Genomic DNA, 20,797 nt, shown 5'->3' on the forward strand with positions numbered 1-20,797 from the left:
TCATCCGATTCTTCAATTATGATACTCTTCTTTCCTTTCTGCGATGGTTCTTCTTCATTTTTCTTCCTTTTTTTCTACACCTTTGCTTTATCTTCATCATCAATTTTGTTCTTGTTCTCTCTCTTTCTTTTTGTTGCTCTAACTTTTTCAGTATGTTGCGATTCTTCTTCTTATGAATCTTCTTCTTGTTGTTCATTTCTCTTCTTTGTTCTTTTTTCAGACTGTTGTTGTTCTTCTTCCAATATCTTCTTCTTCAGCCTCTTCAAATTTTTTTTGATACATTTTCTTAAATCGGTTGTGATTCATCTTCTTCTTTACTCTGCGCATTCAACTGTGGTGATCTTCTCATTTCTTTCATCTATTTCAAACAACAGTAATCTAGTCAGCATTCTTATTTCTTCAATAACACAACAATAACAGTTAGTAAAATTGGATCAACTCATGTTGTTGATCCTATTAATTGGATCAACTTCTGTTGTTGAAACCATGTTAATGGTATAATTGTACTTGGTTTTTCAGTTTTATGGGATCAACTCCTGATGTTGATCCCATTAACTGTATCAACTCATGTTGTTGATCCCATTTTAATTGTATAATTGTAGTTAGTTTTCAACTCCTGTTGTTGATCCCATTAATTGGATCAACTTCTGTTGTTGAACCATGTTATTGGTATAATATGTCCCTAGTTTTCAGTTTTATGGCATCAACTACTGTTATTGATCAACTACTGATATAATATGTCCCTAATTTTCAGTTTTATGGCATCAACTACTGTTGTTCACAACAAAAACAACAATTACCACAACTTGTTCATATCTAGCATAAAAGAGAACCAACTTGTAAGTTATTAGTTTCATTCATTCATTCATTTACAATCAATAACATTAGCATTAACATCAACAACAACTGTATATTTTGATTTGTAACATTAACATCAACTTTAAACAAATATTATAGAAGCAACATGTTATTTATTGATGAACTCACACAACATAGTGAACAATAACATGCGATCATTTCTAAGGCTGCACATAGTCGGTACGGTCCGAGTTTCTTAAGAACCCGGTACCTATACCTCACATTGATCGGTTTTCATTTTGAGTACATGTGCATGTACCTGTACCGGTAAGACAGGTCAGGTACAAGTCCGGTACCGGGTTTTTACACTATCTCCTTCAACGTAAAGCTTCATCTGTTCATAAATCCTTCCCTACAATGATTCCTAGCATTCAACTATGCACAACTTATACTGCAGCAACAACAATCACTCCAGCAGTTACCATTTACCAACAGACCCATCTCCTTCTCTTTTATCAATTCATACACACAGCTGCTACTGCAACCATCTCAATTAATCTCCATAACAGAAAACCCATTCTCACACCTGAGTTCAAACACCAACAACACCACTATCTATCTATTCCATCACAGACACATAATACCCATACATCTTCGTTGTTGTTCATCACCGGCAGCACACAAACCTAATTCTCCATCAATCAAGCTTTGACAATATATATATATTATAAGGGACAATGGTGTTTTTCTATATGGACGGTTATCTGCATTTCAGACACATGAAGGACGGTCCAGATTGATCTAATACCATGTGTTCTTTCATATGCATATGGGTGGATATCTACATTTTGGGTTAATAAAGGACGGTCTAGATCAAGCTTCATACTTTGACACTCGAATAACACTTCCCTAAATTTTTGGCTTTACTCTCTTCCCACGACTCTTCAACCGTTTCACCAGAGGCGTTACTCTTTATGCATTAACGTCATATTAAATCTAATTTATGAAAGAAAAAAAAAAGTTTGATGATCAATTTCATTTCGTTCCTCTCATTACTTCTCCTTACTCGTATCGATCTACTTCATTTTTTCCAGAACTGATCTTGATATCTTTTCCCTCACCTCACATTTTTGTAATCTCAAATACAATCTCTCTGCAATTGTATGAGCATTTTCTAGAGCAGAAATGACAATTCAGTATGTTTATTCAACTCATTCTTCTTATTCGTTAGGATTTCAAATAGGGTTACTATGTTGATACCTACTTTTTAACTGTCAATTAGCCAGTTTCTTACACGAAAACTTAATTTTTGAATTCATAATGGATTTTTTTTGCTCTGATTGGATGAATATTGATTCTCTACAGGTTGTGGTTTACTTGGGAAGAGTGAAGTTGGGGTGTAGGTTGTGGTTTTCTTGGCGTTAACGAAGTTGATGTGTTTCTTCTACTTCCTTTTGATTTCAAATTAGGATGCTAGGGTTTTTTTGAATGTCATTTTTTTTAATTATATTTACATGATTTAGTTCTTTCTGAAACTTGGGTTTTGATCAAGTTTTTGTTTAAGACTGTATACGTCTAGATTTTGCACCTTCTGTGTAAAACTCATATATGGTTTTGATATATTTAGAGTTTTTGGAAATCGGCAGATTTGCATTGAAGATTGGGACCGATAAACTGATCCTGTTAAATACTTTTTTCGATTCTTTTTAACTGTTGAACCAAAGTATTTCGATTTCATGTCTCATATTCTCATCATAGTTTGTCCAGTCTTCATGCTTTGCGGTGGTATGTGTGGCTGAAACTCGCCAAATATTCGGTAGAGGAGAGTGCAATAGATTTTTTCCTTTTGAAATGTTGCAGGGATATTTTAAAAGTTGATTTCTTGATAAATCTATATTATTGGAAATTCTTACTTTAGTTATTGTGACATCCACCTATTCCTTCGAATCAAGCATGCATATGGGAACATTGGTATGCTAATTTCTCTAGAGTCTTAACAGGTTGAAGATAACGATGATGCATAAGCTTCAAGGAAGACGATTGAACTGACCAGAGGTAAGAAATTTTTTTAGTGCATACTTGTTGTTTCAGAAAATGTTTAAGAGGTTTGTTTTCAAGATAATGAGTGATCAATAACCTGAATATTAAGAGTGAGGGATAATCCTTGGAAGTGATTGCTACATTAATAATTGGCCTTGATGTTCTTTCTTATATATGGAGGTATTTTTCCATTAGATAATGTTCGACAGACAAAAAATTAGAGACGCTCTGACGATTTTAAGGCGAAAGTCGTGCGACGCTGACTTTGGTCAACTTTGAAATCTTCGTCGTTCTCAGGATTCAAATCTGGATTTAAATCTTTAATCTTGCAAATTTTTTGAAATCTTCATGATCTGATTCTAGTACCACAAGAAAATGCAGCCAAAACCCATCTCAATTTCACCATCAATTCCATCACGAGCACTTTCCATTGAAGGAGATAGGGTAAAAACCATACAACAATCCATGTAGAAATATAAATAAACCAAATGAAAATAAAAACTAGTGGAATCAATACAAATTAATCTCAATAAAACCCTAAATCATAAAATTAAACACATTAATAAAACATGCAAATAATAATTGATTATTGTGAGATGGTGAAGAATGGGTAATTGATTTCGTTTCGCTGATGATGTAGAAAAAGGTAGTGGTAGTGGTGGTGGTGCGGATACAAACTTAGAGATGCTGAGGAAGAAGAGGTAAAATATGGTGCGACCACTGTTGTTCTTCACTTCAGTTTAGAGAAAAAACGAACAAGAAGAATGACGGAAGTAAGAGATCGTCAATAGATCAAATAGTTATCAAGACCTAGGATCGATGGCTATGATTAAATTCTCATCAAAAATTCAATGGCTATATTAACCGGTTTATTTGGTCCGGTACATGCCGGGAATATCCAGGAACCGAGTACTTGTACCGGTGTACACTAATTCTCATGTTACATTCCCGGTCCATGTACCTCCTACACCGGTTCCGGTCCGAATTTCTAGTTCCAAGCCGGTTCACTGGTTCCAGACCGGTTCTTATGCAGCCTTAATCATTTTAGAGAACAATACTCTAGGCTATAGAATCATTTTTTGGATCAACTCCTATTGTTGATTCCATCTATTCTGTAACATTAGCATCAACATCAAATGAAACATGATTGTTTTGCAGAATACTGAAAACACACACACATTTAATTTCATCATTAATATCAACTGAAACATTAACACACGATACTGAATCATTAGCATCAATATTAACATCAAATTTCAACACACAATATTGAAACATTAACATCAAATTTCAACATCAACTGTATTATTATCATGTAAATACTAAAGAATACACACAGAGAGAACAATAAATCAATATCATGTGAATACTGAAGAACACACATTGAGAGAACAATAATTTGAAATCATTTCTTACCTCTAGCAACGGCAACTGCAACTTTGAAATCAGCATAACCTAAAATCAAAATCAAACAAACACAATTAATACAAAACTAATTATATCTCAAACCAAATCATACTAACTAATAGCAGTAATCGGCATCAAATCATACATGTAGTTTTTTTTTTTTTCAAAAATAAAAAATCAAACTCAAAATCAAAATCGTAAGAAATCAAAATCAAAACCTTAAAAAATCAAAACCGAAACCAAAATCTTCACCAATAACAGTAAGTAGAAGATGAAAATCGTGTTTTACCCTTTGAATCTTGTGTTTAAATCTTCAAACTTTGTATAAACTAGTTTTCTATCATTTTTTTTCTATGATTTTTTGATTCCTCAAACTGAATATGATTCAAATGAAATCGGTTACTGTGATTTATATAGATTGACGGTTTGATTCAGTTACGATGATGATTTAGTTTTTTGATTTTTTTGATTTTTTCAGTTATTTGAGCGGCGATTTCATAAATTTTGGAGAAGAAGCAGCCGCAGATAGAATAAAGAGGAAATGATGGGCAACGGTTACCGCAATTAATGTGTGTAACGTTATAATTGTGAAATATATGTAGGGGCACAATTGTAATCTAACATTCTGAGATTCTTAGGAAAGGATATATTTATTTTGGGGAGGGTATTTTTGTTGGGCCTCTATTATAAGGGTATTTAATTAATTAACCCTAAAAATAATGATGATAAGCATACAACCAGAGTATTACTGAAAGACATAGTTAATTACATTTATAACAAAGGAGCCAATACCAATTCAAGTATTGCCTTCTACAATTAGCTATTATTAAGAATAGCTTATTCATGCTTCAACTGTTGTCTACATGGTTACACCGACAACGAATTATTATTTAACAAAGTCAACCTGATCTGTGACTCTCACCCAAATAACGAATAGACTTTGGTACATAATAATACAAAGGCACCATATACAACTCGTTTCTAATATGATTCAGCTATAAGAAATGACATGCTATATTCTAAAAAGTCTACCTGATTAGAAAAAAATAGCAGTTCACCTTCCAGCTCTGCTTGCAACTGATAAAAATCTTGCTCTTCTGTTAGTGTACCACTACCAGATTCCACGTTTATTATTGATAAATAATTCCAAACTTGTCATGCATAATCAGTACTTACATATATTTCAGGAGGTTGCGTATTATTGGCTTTACCTAGATGATCTTTACTTTTTCACCATCGGGGTTCTCATGGTAGCGAGATTATAAGCACATAATTTTAATTATAAAAGATATTGTATTTGTAGCCTCATTCATCTTGTGAATTTCAGCTTTCCCAGTTGACACCATGCATATAATAAACCCAAGACCAATTCCTACAAAACAAATTTTGAAGAACTCATTTGAAACTTCGATACACAATTTTCAGTACAATGAAGTTGACTATTAGAATAAAAATCTCTACATTTTCTTAGTGCATTATTGTTAATTCTTATCCTCTTTAAGTAAACTAAGATTTTCTAAGGTAATTTAATGCATTTTGGTTCACAATTGTGCACCCCCATAGCATTTTCTTCTTTAAGAGGAGAAAACAAGATACTGACAAAGAAAACATACCTCTAAAGTATAATTCAGAAACATGCAAAAATGACTAACAACCCAAACCAATAATCTATGAAGATATAGGACGATGAATTAGAACTTGAAGAGAAAAAGATGAGAATCCATCATCATCCGATTTTATTACTAATGACTGAACGTATGAGATTACTTAAACACTAATATATAAAAGTAACCAATTTTTTTTTACCTTTGCAGGCTGAATTAGGTGCTTAATTAAGGTGGAGCACCGATTGTGATTGCAAGAGAAATCTCAATAGCTTTATATAGCTTAAGGTATTTCCTTAAAGGAATAATGATGCAAACAATGAATCTGCCATCCCCAGAGTAAATACCATGGAACATATTGGTTCAATATTTCGTGGACACGACTTTCATCTTTAGATCTGAATCTGAGGGATGGGTCGGGGAAGAAGATCCAGCCCCAAGCTGCTCAACAGTAGCTCAACTCCTAACCGAGTTTCCTTCCGCTATTGAGCTAACGTTGTTTTTGTTTCGTCGGGCATGCTGTTCATATCGAGTACATTGTTCCTGGAGAAACGACGTAGAATACATCCTTGAAAGCTGCTAGAACACGCTCCTCCTTTAACTTACGGGGGTTAGTTTGAATTGAAAGGTGGGAGGCGTGTTTTGACTCAAGGCGACGTTCTCTCTATCCAGGTCGAGGAGGCGCTGCTTGAGATATGCTACTTTAAGCTCAACTTTCTCACTAAGGCCTTATAAACCCTTTCCTTCTTATCTGCCAGGGAGGGGGTCGGAGCCCATGCTTCAAAAGCTGCATGCTTTCGTCTATCCAACAGTAATATAAAAACTAATAGAGTAAAAATGATACAAACATAAACCATCAGAGATTCAACACAAATACCCTAGATAATAAAATACCTGCACAAATGATTGAAATTCGTGTGCGGGAGGCACCATGAATCCAGTGAGGCTGAACAATAAATCAAATTGGAAATTAGTGAATCATGCCTGATTTGTGTCACCGAAGAAGAGAAATGGCTTTTAATTTGGTTTATACAACCCACCAACTGAGACTTGATTTTACATGGATGCTTCAGTTCATACGTGAGGATAAGTGAAACGACTTGCAACAATCGATGGAAATTAAATTTCTTTATTTGCGGTGGTGTAACCACAACCGTGGATTTATCTTTTGGAAAAATAAATCTTGACCACCACTTACACAAGCTGAATTAGCCAAACTGTGATTTGTACTCTTGAAAGAGTATTTTTCAATGAGCCTCATGCTAGGGGTATATAGATATTGTTCCCTCTGATCTTTTGTTTATATCAATATAAACTCTTTCCAGGCTAAAAATTAAACCAAAACAATGATTATCAAAGTAATTAATCTCGATGAACAAGATCTACCCAACCAAATTAATATAACTAAACAGTTTGTCCAATCTTGTACTAGTCTTAAGTTTATCAAGATAGACTGCTTGATAATCAAGTACTAGTCTTCAATTTTAAATTATAATCTTCATAAAACAAACAAATTTAATCTATTACAGATAATTGTACCGTTAGTTCAAATAATAAGTAATTAAACACCGAAAATTAAGAAAAAAAAAAATCCAGTTCCCGTAGAGGCTTTTTGATCCAACGACAAGCAAAGCAAGATGCTTCGCCATTTGACTTCAGTTCCAGTACGAAAAAGGGAAAATAAAAACTGGATTCAGTTGCCCGGACTCGGACCGCATGGATAGCCCTATGGACTATGGACAAGGTTATCGAGATGAAGACGGCACAGAGGGTATCCTATCTGGCAGTTAGTGGGGGTCCCACGTGAATTACAGACACAAATCTCACTGTAAAGCAGTCTTTTTCCTTTTCTTTCGTTCTTTTCTTTCTTTCTCTGGCCACATTCGTTCTTTGATCAATGGCTGATGACGATGAGGATGAGGGTTTCGGTGATTTCAAATTCGTGGCATACTCAGCCAATTCAAATCAAATTTCCACCAACAAAACTGATAATAATGATGATGATGATTGGGGTGATTCCGTTGATAATTTCTCATCTCCAAAACAAGATCTTAATCGTCAAACACACCCAATTCAAAACTTCGATTTCTTTGGGGGTTTATCAGATCAAAAACCCATTCAAACTCAACCTATTAGTAAACCAAATTTAGAGAGGAAGAATTCAGTTTCTAATTCTCCTGTTTGGGAAAAACCTAAAGGAGCTTTACCTCTATCACTCTTTGGTGACGATGAAGAAGAAGAAGAACAAGAGGAAGAAGAGGTACAACAATTTGATCAAAGGAAGGGTTTTTCTTCTTCGTTTGGTGATTTTAGTAGAAATACACAATCTCCAGTGAAGATTGAACCGAATTCTGGATCTGGGTTTGCTATCAAAGATATTATTGTTAATTTGTATACTCAATCTGATCAGATCAAGACGGAGGAGAATTTGAAGGAGGATCAAATTGGAAATCAAAATGGGAGTTTGGAAGATGATGATTATGATGATGAAGATGGTTGGGAATTTAAAGATGCATCTGTCGACAACAGACCCGAAGTTAGCTCCCCTGAGCTAAAGGTAATGTTTTTAATAATTTCTCTAACCTGAAATTTGATGTTTTTGGTGTCATGGGAATAATCTTATATGTGAATGTTTACTTTTTTTGAAGGCTGAGGTTAAATCAAGTGAGAATGCTAATGGTGTTAATGGAGGTGCTGATTGGTTTGTAGTGTCGAATGAGTTGAAACCAACTGAGATGGAAAATGGACTTGTTTATGAGTTGGGTGGAGGAGCTACAGCTGAAAGGAGTTTTGCATTTGATCCTCTAAGCCAGTCTAAGAATATTGGAGTTGAAAATGGAAATCCCAACTTGGTTGAAGATGAAGATTTTGCTGATTTCCAGGATTCATTCTTCCCCACTGGAGCTGCAAATTACTCGACTAGGCAGCAGGTGATGCTTCTTTTTGATTTGTTTGGTTCATGTTACTTGCATTTGTGAAAATGATGATTTGCTGATATTTGTCAGTTTTGTTTTGGGTGTTAGGAAGAGTTGAAGATGGGTGATCATTCTCGCGTTCAAGGGAGAGAACTCATGTTTGCCGATGCTTTTCATGTGAGTATAATGATCTTATAATTGGAGTTATGATTTTGGTTATGTTTTCTGGTATGCTTTTGCTATTTGATAGACGACGAATGAGGTAAGAAATGTTTGGGTGAACCTTGATGACATGTGGGAATGAAGGAGGATATATGTTGTGAGCATGACAAAAAAGTATAACACATTGTTACAATCTTCGTTTACCTTCTTCAAAGCCTCATAAGATTAGAATTACAGTAATTCATACCTTTTTATGCACGGCTGTTCTTTCCAATGTTTTGTTTGTCAGCAGGAAGTTCTTTTGATAATTTTATTATATTTGTAGGTCAATGGATATGAGTCATGGGATAATCAGAAAGCAGTGCCTGCATCACATTTTAGCAATGGCAAGCTGGATTCTGAAACTTCCTTATTTGGTGAAGACTTATTTTCAAATGAACATTCGACTTCCGTTGGTAATCAGGGAGCACTGCCTACGTCAAATTTTAGCAATGGAAAACTGGATTCTGAAACTTCTTTATTTGGTGAAGACCTGTCTTCAAATAAACCTTTGACTTCCATTGACAACCACGGAGCACTGCCTGTATCAAGTTTTAGCAATGGCAAGCTGGATTCTCAAGCTTCCTTGTTTGGTGATGATTTATCTTCAAATAAACCTTTGACTTCCATTTACAATCAGGGAGCTCTGCCGGCATTAAATTTTAGCAATGGCAAGCTGGGTTCTCCAGCTTCCTTGTTTGGTGAAGAAGATCTATTTGCAGATAAACCTTCGACCTCCAGGACTAGTCAAGGAGCATCACCTGTCTCAAATTTTAGCAATGCTAAACTAGATAGTGCTGGTTCGTTATCTGGTGATGATTTATTTTCATATAAACCTTCAAACTCTCCGAGTAATGGTTTGCACAACAAGGTTGGGAATTCAAATTTTGTTTTCAACGATCTCATTTCTAACTTGTACAGTCAGACTGAGCATGCCCCTGCTGTTCAAGAAGCCACTAAGAATCGATATGAATCTTCTCAAGCGAACTTGAGCACTGATTTAGGGAATGATGAAGATGATTTTGATGAAAATGCTTGGGAATTTAGAGCTGCACCACCAAAATCATTCGTACATGAAGCTACTGAGAATGGATTTGATTCTTTTCAAACGAACTTGAGCCCTGATTTAGCGAATGGAGATCATTTTGATGAAAATGCGTGGGAATTTAGAGCTGCACCACCAAAATCGTTCGTTCATGAAGCTACTGAGAGTGGATTTGATTCTTTTCAAACAAACTTGAGCCCTAATTTAGCGAATGGAGAAGATGATTTTGATGAAGATGCGTGGGAATTTAGAGCTGCACCCTCACATTCATTAGTAGATACTCATTCAGCAGATGAACTTCAGAAAAATCCTACTCAAGAAGCCACTGAAAATGGATATAAATTTGTTCAAATAGCTAAGAACTCTAATTTTGTAAACGGCAGTGATTATTTTGATGGAAACTCATGGGACTTTGAAGGTTCACTGTCAGAGGTTAAGGTAGAATCTTGTCCAGGTGATCCACTTCAAAAAATTTCTACTGCGTCAAAGCCTCCCGTGCTTTCTTCTCAGGGAGCTACTCAGAATGGATTTGATTTAGTCGACATGTTTGCAACCGCTGATGAAGCGAATGGAAACAATGATTTTGCTGAGAACTCGTGGGACAAAGGTGCATTATCAGAAGGAAATTCAAAAACTGATTCAGGGGACACACTTAGAAAGTTCCCAACTGAATCAAAGTTAAACACGTATATAGATTTTTACTGTAGATTGACGGAGGAATCTTACTACCTTGCTCTTCATCATCTTGATGCGTTGAAGGTTGGTCTAATTTACCTTATGACCTTTATCTATTAGTTCCACTAAACTGGATGCGTTGAAGCTTGGTCTAATTTACCTTAAGACCTTTATCTATTAGTTCCACTAAACTAAGTGTGGGTTATTTTGTAGAAAGCTAAAACGGCTGCTGCCCTTTCCAGCGACGATACAAAAGCAGAGGAAATCCGACATGAAATCCAGGTAAGTGACAGCACTTTGTGTGTTTTGAGACCCAATATTATCTTATTTTTATTATGAACTCTTTGAGTGATGAAAAAACTGTCCCTCTTTTCTGGCTGGATTAGCGTGTAGCATTTGTACCACTTCAACCAAGGAATTTGCTTGTCTTTTCAAAGTTCGATACTTTAAGAACCTGTAGTCTACAATATGTAGGCTACTACTTTTCATGTGAGATTCTGCTTTTTCACGCAAAAACTTACCCGAAAATTTGATCGGTTTTTATCTCTTTCAGGAAGCTTACAAGATACTGCACCTAGAGGGTTTGAACTCCGAAACAGTTAACATGGATGGGCGTCAACCTACAAAAGGTTACACGAAGGAATTGCTTGTACTAATGAAGGAACCAGTGATCCAAATGCTCGACTCTGAATTTAATATGTCGAGTAGGATGTCACTAGTAAGTGTTTCTTTTCCTTAAATTAGGATAAACTTATATATCCTTACTAATTTACTTAAATACTGCATCCTTTGGTATTACTTCTTCCTAGTTACGGCTTGTGATTTAGCACATAAACATTACTTTTTACTGCATCACTTGTTATAGATTAGATCACTTAGTAGTTAGTACTACCTCCGTTTCTGGAAAAGAGATACTTTCACTTTTTCATTTTAGCAACCAGAATATTGACTAGCATAGTAGAATCGCCATTTCCGTTTGACGTTGTATTTTTTGGTTGAGGCCAGTTATGGCATACAGACCCTTATTTTGTTGGGAAATTCAAATTATATTTTTATCTATTTTGAATGTCATTATTGTTATTTGGTTTGGGGCTTAGGTTACTTATTTGTTGGTTTGAATCTCTTGTCTCGGTTCCACCTGATCTAATCGGCCTAATGTTGTTATTAGGCAGAGAAAAATTTGAACTCCGCCATTGGGATCTTTGAGCATTCTATTTTAATGTCAAAGATTCTGACCCTGGGTTCGATGGAAGACCAATTCACTTGCATTACCAAGTGGTCTCAAATACTCTCAGCTTGTTCACAAGAGTTGAAGCATGGTGCTTTCATTTGGAAGCAATCTTTGGAAAAGAAAGTTAACCAGCAAATATTATCGAAATCTAAAGGTATTTATTTGTCTGGAATTATCTTAAATTTTCAGTCTTCAGTTATAACTTAATATTTCTATGGATTAACCTGTAAATACTACAGGTCAGCAATATATTCTTTCTCTTGGAGAAATTTACAGAGTGGTTGAAGTTCTGAGGATCTCGACAAAACTGTACTGGCCATGGATAGTATCAACCCTAGCAAACCCTGCGGAAATAATTGCTTTACTGGAAGAGTGCAGTGCTGCATGGCTAGATTCCAAATTGGAAGATGCTCTTCTAAGTTTTTCCAATGAAGTTGATGTTGGGTATGCAGCAAAGATATTAGTGGAATCCCTCAAGTCTGTTCACAATCTTGATGTGTCTGCCCTTCAGAAACAAGTTCTGCAGGAACCAATTTGTAGCATATCATTGGTATCACTGAAAGCTGTTTCAGGTATGATTCTAATCTAAATTAGTATCCATGTCAGGTCCCTAAGCCATCCCCCCTACTGTATGCATGGTTGCTCTTCGGTTTGTGTCCAGAGTTCTTATTTTCTATTTGCACCTTTATTCATTGTTCTCGCTTCATTAATTTGTACAGGTATGAAAGAAGTGGTGTGGAACGGGGAGCACTTCTTTCTTCCACTAGCGAATTTGTGGGCAAATCTGATATCTTCCTATCCTCCGAAATTGCCTCACATATATGCTATCAGCTAATGGGGAAAAATATGGAAAACTTGAAGATAAAAACTTGTTTGCGGACTTTTCAACGGTATGCCAGAGATATCTCTGTGCAAAGCGGAAGTCATACCAGCAACAGCTGAATACGATGTATACAACATGGCATAGTACATTAAGAGAAACCATAAAGTTGGTTACACATTATATTAGTCATAAATGTTGCAGCCGAAGACAGTTTAGAATTGAACTTATACGGATCCTAAAATCACCTGGAGCTGGTCGTGGTGGAACCGAGAGCGCTCGCAAATGATCCGAGCTAGAATGTACTGCATTCATTATGTTGTCTTAATTTTTATTCTTTTACCATATACGAAAATTAGCTTATAGTATATAATAGTGTATCTGGATGTAAAAGCAATTTTTTCTCTGAGCTGTAATTCATTTTTTGTGTGAAGTTCATAACTGGGTGGAACAGCATCAAGGATGGTAAACACCCTTTTTACAATATACATTAACTTTTGTAGTGCGTTATGCAGGTAAGATTGCTGTGTATTGCTATAATAATAAATAGGAGCATTTTTCCTGTCGAGAGCAGAGGTAACCCGAGCCTGTTGGTAACCTGAAGTACAAAACAAAATGCAATCAAAATCTGACAGTAAGATAAACTTCAAAGACTCTTGACTGTATTTTCCTGCGTACAAGTTTGTAAATTATAAATACTACAATGAGGTTGGCAACCTGGATTCTGCATATAAAAAATGGATGAGCACATTGATCACTGAAATATCTGTTGAATTGTTCCAGTTGGACTGTATTCAGATAAGTTTGACAATAACACCCTGAAAACTGACGAAATAAGTTGATTATTATTGTTAAATTGGATACTCACTCTTTTGGAAAAGTGTTGGGCCTAATTTTAAGCTAAAATGAAAAAGTGAAAGTAACACTTTTACAGACGGAGAGTATGAAAAACAACCTGAAACAACCTGAAACAGTAGAAAAATATAACTTACTGTAAATATCACTCACTCTCCCCTAGCTAGTGCCTGTAATAAATATATATGCTGCTTTCTGCTCACACACACACCAATCACAAACCTAACCCCCCATCTTTCTCTTCCCTTTACTATTTCATTTGTCCTCCTCCTCCAACTTACTTGTGTTCTTCTTCTACTTTAATGGCTACAGGATCAGATGAATCTAGTAGTACTAGTACTGCTGCTGCTGCATCTAGTCTCAGTATCACTGTTGAAAAACCTTCTAGTTCGCAATTAACCGAGCTGAATATCAAGTCATGGCCAAAGTAAGTACGAAATCCATTTATTTGGTTCTTTTGACTATTAAGTTGTAATACATATTTGCTTAGTGTTTTTTTTTTCTTGTTGTTGCTGGTTTTTGGTAGATGGGGTTGTCCACCGGGGAAATTTCCATTAAAATTCGATGCAGAAGAAATATGTTATCTACTAAAAGGAAAAGTGAAAGCATACACCAAAGGATCTTCGGAATGTGTAGAGTTTGGTGCAGGTGATCTTGTTACCATCCCTAAAGGCCTTTCTTGTACCTGGGATGTTTCCGTGGCTGTCGACAAACACTACAAATTCGCTTCTCCGTGATCATCATCATCACCACGATACTAATTATTCAGTTCTTTTTCTTCATTTTTTTTTCCCCATTTTCTTAGCAAAACTTGGTTTGATTTTTAGCTTAGAATGTTGTTAAATGTGATGATGGAATCTAGTCAAAGAAAGAGGGAAAAAAATATTACGAGTCAATGCATGTCGCGTTCAAAGTAGTAGTAGTATATATTTACTTTGTGTGAAATGAAATGAATGAGCTTTTAATGTTTCCTTTGACCGGTCAGAAGCTTGGTTTTATTATAACGTGCAAGCATATCAGTGTTTATCTTCTTTATCACGGCTAAAAGGAAATAAATGCACACGACAAGAGTCATGGGATGCCATGGAATATTTATCCAACAACCTTTACCATTTATCTGGAGGGATTACAAAGGTAAAAACAAATGAATTTACCAGTTGATAAAAGAAATTACTACGATAGTTACAACTTACAATTGGGTCGATTGATAGATCTTGCCCAATAAAAAGATGCAACCCTGGGCCTCGAGAGTAATGCATCTTGGAGTCACTGCAGGGTTCAATGTGGCTGCAGCTGCTACAGTTTATCTTTCTGCGGGTTTGATTGGTGCAGGATTCAAGGTTGCTGGCGACTATGTGTCGCTCAAGATGTCATTAGCAGTAGATCAATAATAGTTACAGGAAGTGTCACAGAACACTGCAGCTTTAGAGGTGATTGCCAACAGGAGAAAGGTTTGACGGGGGTACAAAGAGCACGCATCTTAGACACCATAACGCTGTAGAGCTTTACTCAAAGTGGGCATTACGTTGTATGCTTGATATGACCTACGAAGTTCAATGATTGAACCCACCTGAAATAATAGTAAAGGACATGTATAATGTTAGTTCTGATCTTGAAGAATCAAGAGATAAAAGGAAGAGTAAAGAAGAACTTGACTGCAACACGATGATCATGCTGAATACGTGTAAAGAATGAAATCCACAAAAGTTGAGAGGTTGCATAGACATGAACCCAGATATTAGAAACTAAATAACACCTAACTATCATCTGCTATCTCTTATATGACTAAGAGAGCCATATCAACCAAGACGACACAAACAACGAAGTCACCCGACAAACTCCAGAAGATATGGTGGTATTAAGGGACTTTTTATCCAAAGGCAGAACTTAGATCAGCACTTACAATGATTAGAATTGAAGTGAACCCTATAGAGAATCCCTGATTCATGCGCCGTAAATAGTGGTCAAGCACAGATGATGTAGTAGCAAGAATGCTTAACAGTAGTCCCCCTGCATCATTTCAACAGAAGAAAAGAAAAAGCTACAAGATTAATGTGATGCATATAGTATATCAAATAGTATAGTTTAGATTTTTGGAGGAATATGTACCCCAAAAACGTGTTGATGCTTGAATCTTCGTCAGATGCTCTATAGTGGCCTTTCCGGGCTTTATATTTGGTATTCTAGCACCCATTTTGTTCAAGTAATCAGCAATTTCCTTTGGCAAGTTGGCCTGAAAATTTAATGATAGTTAAAACATATTTTTTACTGGATGAAAAATTCAGGCATCAATTGAATACTAGATCAAGGAACTACCAGATCAGGAGATACTTACAATATCAAAGATGTTGAATACAAAGACAAAAAATGCATAAATTGAATAGTAAACCCATGGTGCAGCACCAAGCGAACTCTCAGGGTTCAATATCTCTTTAACACGCCCCCAAAACGGCGAACCTAGGAGACTGCCAACAGATACTCTGTATTAGTGATTGAAACAAAGTGTATATACCAGCTGATATTTAAGCTAAGCATGCCAAGTCTAGTCCTGTAACAAAGGTGTGGCTGTCATATCCTCCTAATAATATCAGATGTAAGTAAAATAAAGGACGAGTCCATTTCTTAATCAAAGCATGCTATGTTTCAGTTCAGTCCTGTAACAAAGATGCGATTGTCGTGTCCCCTTAATAATATCAGATGTAAAATAAAGGAGCATAAGTTAGCTTTGCAGTCTGTTTCTTTATCAATGCATGCTATGTTTTTCCTTTCCAACGGTGCATTTTTATGGAAAGTTAACAACAGTGATTTTTATCGAGTAAAAAAAAATCACTAATTTTGTAACAAAAGCAGTTAAAAAATGAGATGTCTTCCGCAAAGGTGTTACATGATGGACATTTTCATGTCCTAAAACTGCATTCTAATTCATCCACTTACGCTAATCGTTTCGTAACATACCTGGCGAGTATGCTAGGAAATGCCAAGAGATAAGTAGTCGTGAGAACAGGCTGCATTCCAGATGGATTAATGTTGAATGGTATATAGGCCTCCACCTCCGTAATTGGGGATTCATCTCTGCAAACCAAAGGCAGGTGTCAAAACGTGCATGCTGTATCTCTACCATATGAATAAACGGAATACAAAGAAAACAATAGTTCCTGGATTATGGTGTTTAGATTTCTTTTTTCAGTTTTTTTTCTCTATTTTGAAACCAGATGTTGAAAGCTACACCATAGCAATAAGATAATAATGTTCAGATTTGACCTTGCAGCAGAAGCGAGTTTAAACCCATAATATTGCAGCTTGATCTTCCTGCAACCCTCTGTTACTACCACGGCCCACATAGTGACAACAGTAAAAACACCCATCACACCCAGAATATAGAGCCATAACCTCACACCAGTTCCTGCCATACAATGATAATATGACTTGAGTTCCTGGGAACAAACATGTATACTGAATGGAGCATAATATTGGACATATGAACCTTTTAACTCAATAAACTCCTGTGTGGAGAAAATCCACTTCACCTACCAGACAACTGCGACAACATCTTGTATAGTGTATCTGTATAGCCAGTCAATATGCCCGCACAAATGATAAGAGACGACCCTTGACCTGTAGCATGCAGAACTAATAAGAGATGGAAAAAGGTCCACATCATTTATTACAATGCAATACAAAGTAAAAGTTTCTAGAAGCACACTCCATGTCTATACTTTACCATCACCTCCAGGTTCAAGTGTATTACTCTTTCCTACGACTGTGCATAACTATTGATCCAATTTACGGAATTATATATAGCAGAATCAATATTCACATTACTCAGTCTCTATCTTTAAAAACGTTAACTGATGTATACTGTTGCAAAAAGTCATGGTGCATCATAGTAATATCTAGCTTATTTAATTTAATGATATTCTTAAAACTTCGTGCATTCTGTCTTTTCTTTTAAGAGGACTCTGGCTACAATTGCCAACTGGCTTATTATGCAGCCATGAAAGGATAATAAGAAGATGGTATATTCTGCTAGCACCCACCTAGAAAAATGAGTGGCATACATAAAATATTGTGATCCGACAGAAAGAAGAATATAAAATAGAAGATCAAATACTGAATAAAATACCGAATCCAGAATCTGTTATCTTATCACAAATCCATGTTGTGGTCATTGCACCACAGACCAACAAAAAGGTTGTCACCATCACATGCTTAACTCTGCAAACAACATGAACTGGGTGATTACCACATAGCATTTGGCTAGTTTTTTTATGTCTATAAAAAGAAACTGTAACATGAGTGTGGAAACAGATGTGATAGAGCTATCTTAGACTTCATCCACAAAGAAGCGATTATAAGCTACTAAATTTCAATTGAATGCCAGCATGAATAGGTAACATGCACAGCAAGTTCAATTGAGTGACAAATAAAGAACTAGGTAGTAACCCACCACAAGGCATAGAATGTATGTCACTTTTTATAATAATGAGGTCTTAGGTTGTAGATTGTTAACAGAAATAGTGCATATGTCACTACCTGTAAGTAGCTGCAAAGATAGAATATGGAAGTGAATAACAAGCAAGGATAACTGCCTCCACTATAGCGAATCCAAGTGAAATCCACCATCTGAAATGGACATATAAACCCAAAGGGTTTGTCTCCTTTAGCATAGATCAAGCAAAGACAGGACGGAAATGAAAATTGCTAAGCAAGGACTCGTCTCACTGCTTGAGTTGAAAACTAGACACACATATAACTCTTTATCTTCTCATGACCATCTAATCCTTCTTTCCGCAGCTTTACAAGCGAAGGAACAAGGTGACATAGTACCTGAATATGTGTTTCACAAGTTATATTATATAACAATAAAACAAATAGCATAAAAATGATGATGACACCGGAAAACCATCATGGTAAAGCTAGCTTTTATCTATATCAAAATGGGAGTGAATGCGTTTACCTGCATAAGAATAGATGCTCCTATCTGAGGGCTGATTCCAAGCTGGAAAAGTGACAGCTTAAGTTCTGCCGTCAAATCTCCAAGTTCATCTGCCATTAATGATAACAATTAACCACGTGAGGAGAGATAAAGCAGAAGATCCTGCTATTATCAGCTGAATTCTTTAATAAGTTTTCTTCAGAATATGAGCTCCTTCTAGCACATTTTCATATAGTATCACATTGGGCGGTTCTATTTAGAATGGTAAACAAGAGCATTGCTAAACACATAAACTTCCAGAAAACAAAACTAGAACTTACCAACAGATCCAGAGACAAAACTAAGATAGTTTTCAGGTATCAACCGCCTATCAAAACCAGGCAACGGGATAAAATAACCAATGCGACTCATAACAATTAGAACAGCCGTCACAAACAACCTCCGCCGTATTTCACTTTTGAAAAATGATTCAGCAGCATTATTAACAACAGAACCCAACCGAACAAAATTCAAGAATCTATTCTTAAACATTTTAGGTCTGGGTTTCAAGACTTCAGTAATAACAGAAGTATCAACCGAATTGCCTTCATCTGCTCCACCATCAGGTATCGGCGCACGGTGTGAGGAGTGTTCAGGTGGTGCCTCAACATTAGAATAGTTGTCCGCACAATAAACAAGAAACCTTTTATTGAATTTAGACGACAAGGATCTGTTTAATAACAAAGAATGCATTCGCAGAGAGCGTGATGCATTGTTGACTGTGGATAAGTAAGTTCCAGAGTGACAAAACTGGAGACTGCCTTCAATTCGACCACCTAAATAACAAAAATAACTCAATTTTCAGACCCTATTTTTCAAAAAACACAAACTCCTCTTCTACTACCACCAGGTAATCAACATGAATTCTTGTTGGGGTTATCTGAGTTTCATCCTAACAAGTCAGAAAACTATGTTTTGGCATAAATGAATGATTTTTAAACTGCCTGATATTAACATTAAGAGTGAAAAATACAGAAAGATAAATGGGGGAGAGAAACTTACTTGGAATTCTGAGAGATTTGGTTCTGAAGAGCTTGAGATGAAGACAATTAGTACCAGAAGAAGAAGAAGAAGTTGTTGTTGTCATAACGTAAAACCCCAATTCAGTAAAACCTAGTTAGGGTTTTGATGAGAATGAAATGGTTAACTCCACAGACTCATCCAGAAGAAAAGCAAAGGATTTTTATTTGGAGGTTTATGAAGGGGTTTTTATTTGATCTGTCGGCTGTAAGAATCTGACAGGCTAATTAATAATGTGACGTTTACCGTGGAAATACGGTCCGCGGGCCATCTACAAAAAACCCATCCAAAAAAAAGTGATACAAAAACTCCAAATATCATAAACTGTCTAAACTACCCTCCCCTAATTCAACCCAAAAGAAACTGAGAAAGAAAACGACCCACTAATTTATTACTTTACAACCTGCGTAACGGACAAAATTTCTTAAAACCTCCGCTCCTGTATTCGTTCAAAATCAATCTGTATTCGTTCAAAAATCAATCCGCTCATGTATTCGTTCAAAATCAATCTGCTCATCCCTAAGCCAAAATCGTTCAAAATCAATCTGTATTCGTCATCATCTTCTCGATTTTACCTTCTTCTCTTATTCTATGGTTGCGTACTTCAACCACTGCTACAAAATCTGACCTAATTTTTCAACCACAAATGGCGAAGAAACAAAATCAACAGGCGAAAAAGAAAGATGAAAAGCTAAAGAAAATAGCGAAACCATCTCCTAAAGGTAAGAAATCGAATTTGCTTTCAAGTTGATTTCGAGTTTGAATTCAAAAGATTATTAGGTTTCATTTGATTTCTGGGTTGGTTTTCTGTTTGCTTTTAGGTTTCATTTCTTAGGTTAGGTTCTATTTTCATTTGGTTACATCGTTTCTTTGGTTTAGGTTTAGGTTTCAGTTTGTTTGATGTAACCAAATGAAAACAGATTTCAATTGTTTGTATATTTGATGCAACCAGATTTTTTTTTTCTATTTGATGAAACCATATTTCATTTGTTGTTTATTTGGTGAAACCAAAGTATAATCTGTTTTTTTTTATGAAACCATTCTGGGTTTCATCATTTTACAACCAATTGGTAAATTGGTTCCACCAATTGTTAATCTGTTACATCATAATAATATGGTCTTTTTGATGAAACCATTTTTGGTTTCATCACTTTTCATTTGTTAGGTTTAGGTCTGCAAGAATGATGTAACAGATTTGCGATGAAACCAGA

The 20,797-nt window shown here is 35.8% G+C and overlaps 3 protein-coding genes across 3 annotated transcripts; 2 read left to right on the forward strand and 1 right to left on the reverse strand.

The window, feature by feature from the left end:
- Positions 1-7,706: 7,706 nt before the first annotated feature.
- LOC113357367 lies at positions 7,707-13,309 on the forward strand. Its single transcript, XM_026600745.1, has 9 exons — positions 7,707-8,406; positions 8,498-8,779; positions 8,873-8,941; positions 9,252-10,769; positions 10,899-10,967; positions 11,239-11,403; positions 11,854-12,070; positions 12,156-12,488; positions 12,636-13,309. The coding sequence occupies exons 1-9, from the start codon at positions 7,747-7,749 to the stop codon at positions 12,749-12,751; spliced, it is 3,429 nt and encodes a 1,142-aa protein (XP_026456530.1). The 5' UTR covers positions 7,707-7,746; the 3' UTR covers positions 12,752-13,309.
- A 290-nt stretch (positions 13,310-13,599) lies between these two features.
- Positions 13,600-14,568, forward strand: LOC113357370. Its single transcript, XM_026600747.1, has 2 exons — positions 13,600-14,018; positions 14,118-14,568. The coding sequence occupies exons 1-2, from the start codon at positions 13,777-13,779 to the stop codon at positions 14,326-14,328; spliced, it is 453 nt and encodes a 150-aa protein (XP_026456532.1). The 5' UTR covers positions 13,600-13,776; the 3' UTR covers positions 14,329-14,568.
- Positions 14,569-14,665: 97 nt separating this feature from the next.
- LOC113357369 (preprotein translocase subunit SCY2, chloroplastic-like) lies at positions 14,666-19,747 on the reverse strand. The gene is made up of 13 exons (XM_026600746.1): positions 19,569-19,747; positions 18,848-19,342; positions 18,549-18,637; positions 18,339-18,418; positions 18,125-18,214; positions 17,715-17,806; positions 17,123-17,206; positions 16,853-16,994; positions 16,547-16,663; positions 15,927-16,056; positions 15,701-15,824; positions 15,495-15,601; positions 14,666-15,161 (listed from the first exon to the last, which is right to left on the reverse strand). The coding sequence occupies exons 1-13, from the start codon at positions 19,651-19,653 to the stop codon at positions 15,072-15,074; spliced, it is 1,725 nt and encodes a 574-aa protein (XP_026456531.1). The 5' UTR covers positions 19,654-19,747; the 3' UTR covers positions 14,666-15,071.
- Positions 19,748-20,797: the final 1,050 nt, after the last annotated feature.

This window comes from Papaver somniferum, chromosome 3 (assembly GCF_003573695.1).
Source record: "Papaver somniferum cultivar HN1 chromosome 3, ASM357369v1, whole genome shotgun sequence".
NCBI classification, from domain to species: domain Eukaryota; kingdom Viridiplantae; phylum Streptophyta; class Magnoliopsida; order Ranunculales; family Papaveraceae; genus Papaver; species Papaver somniferum.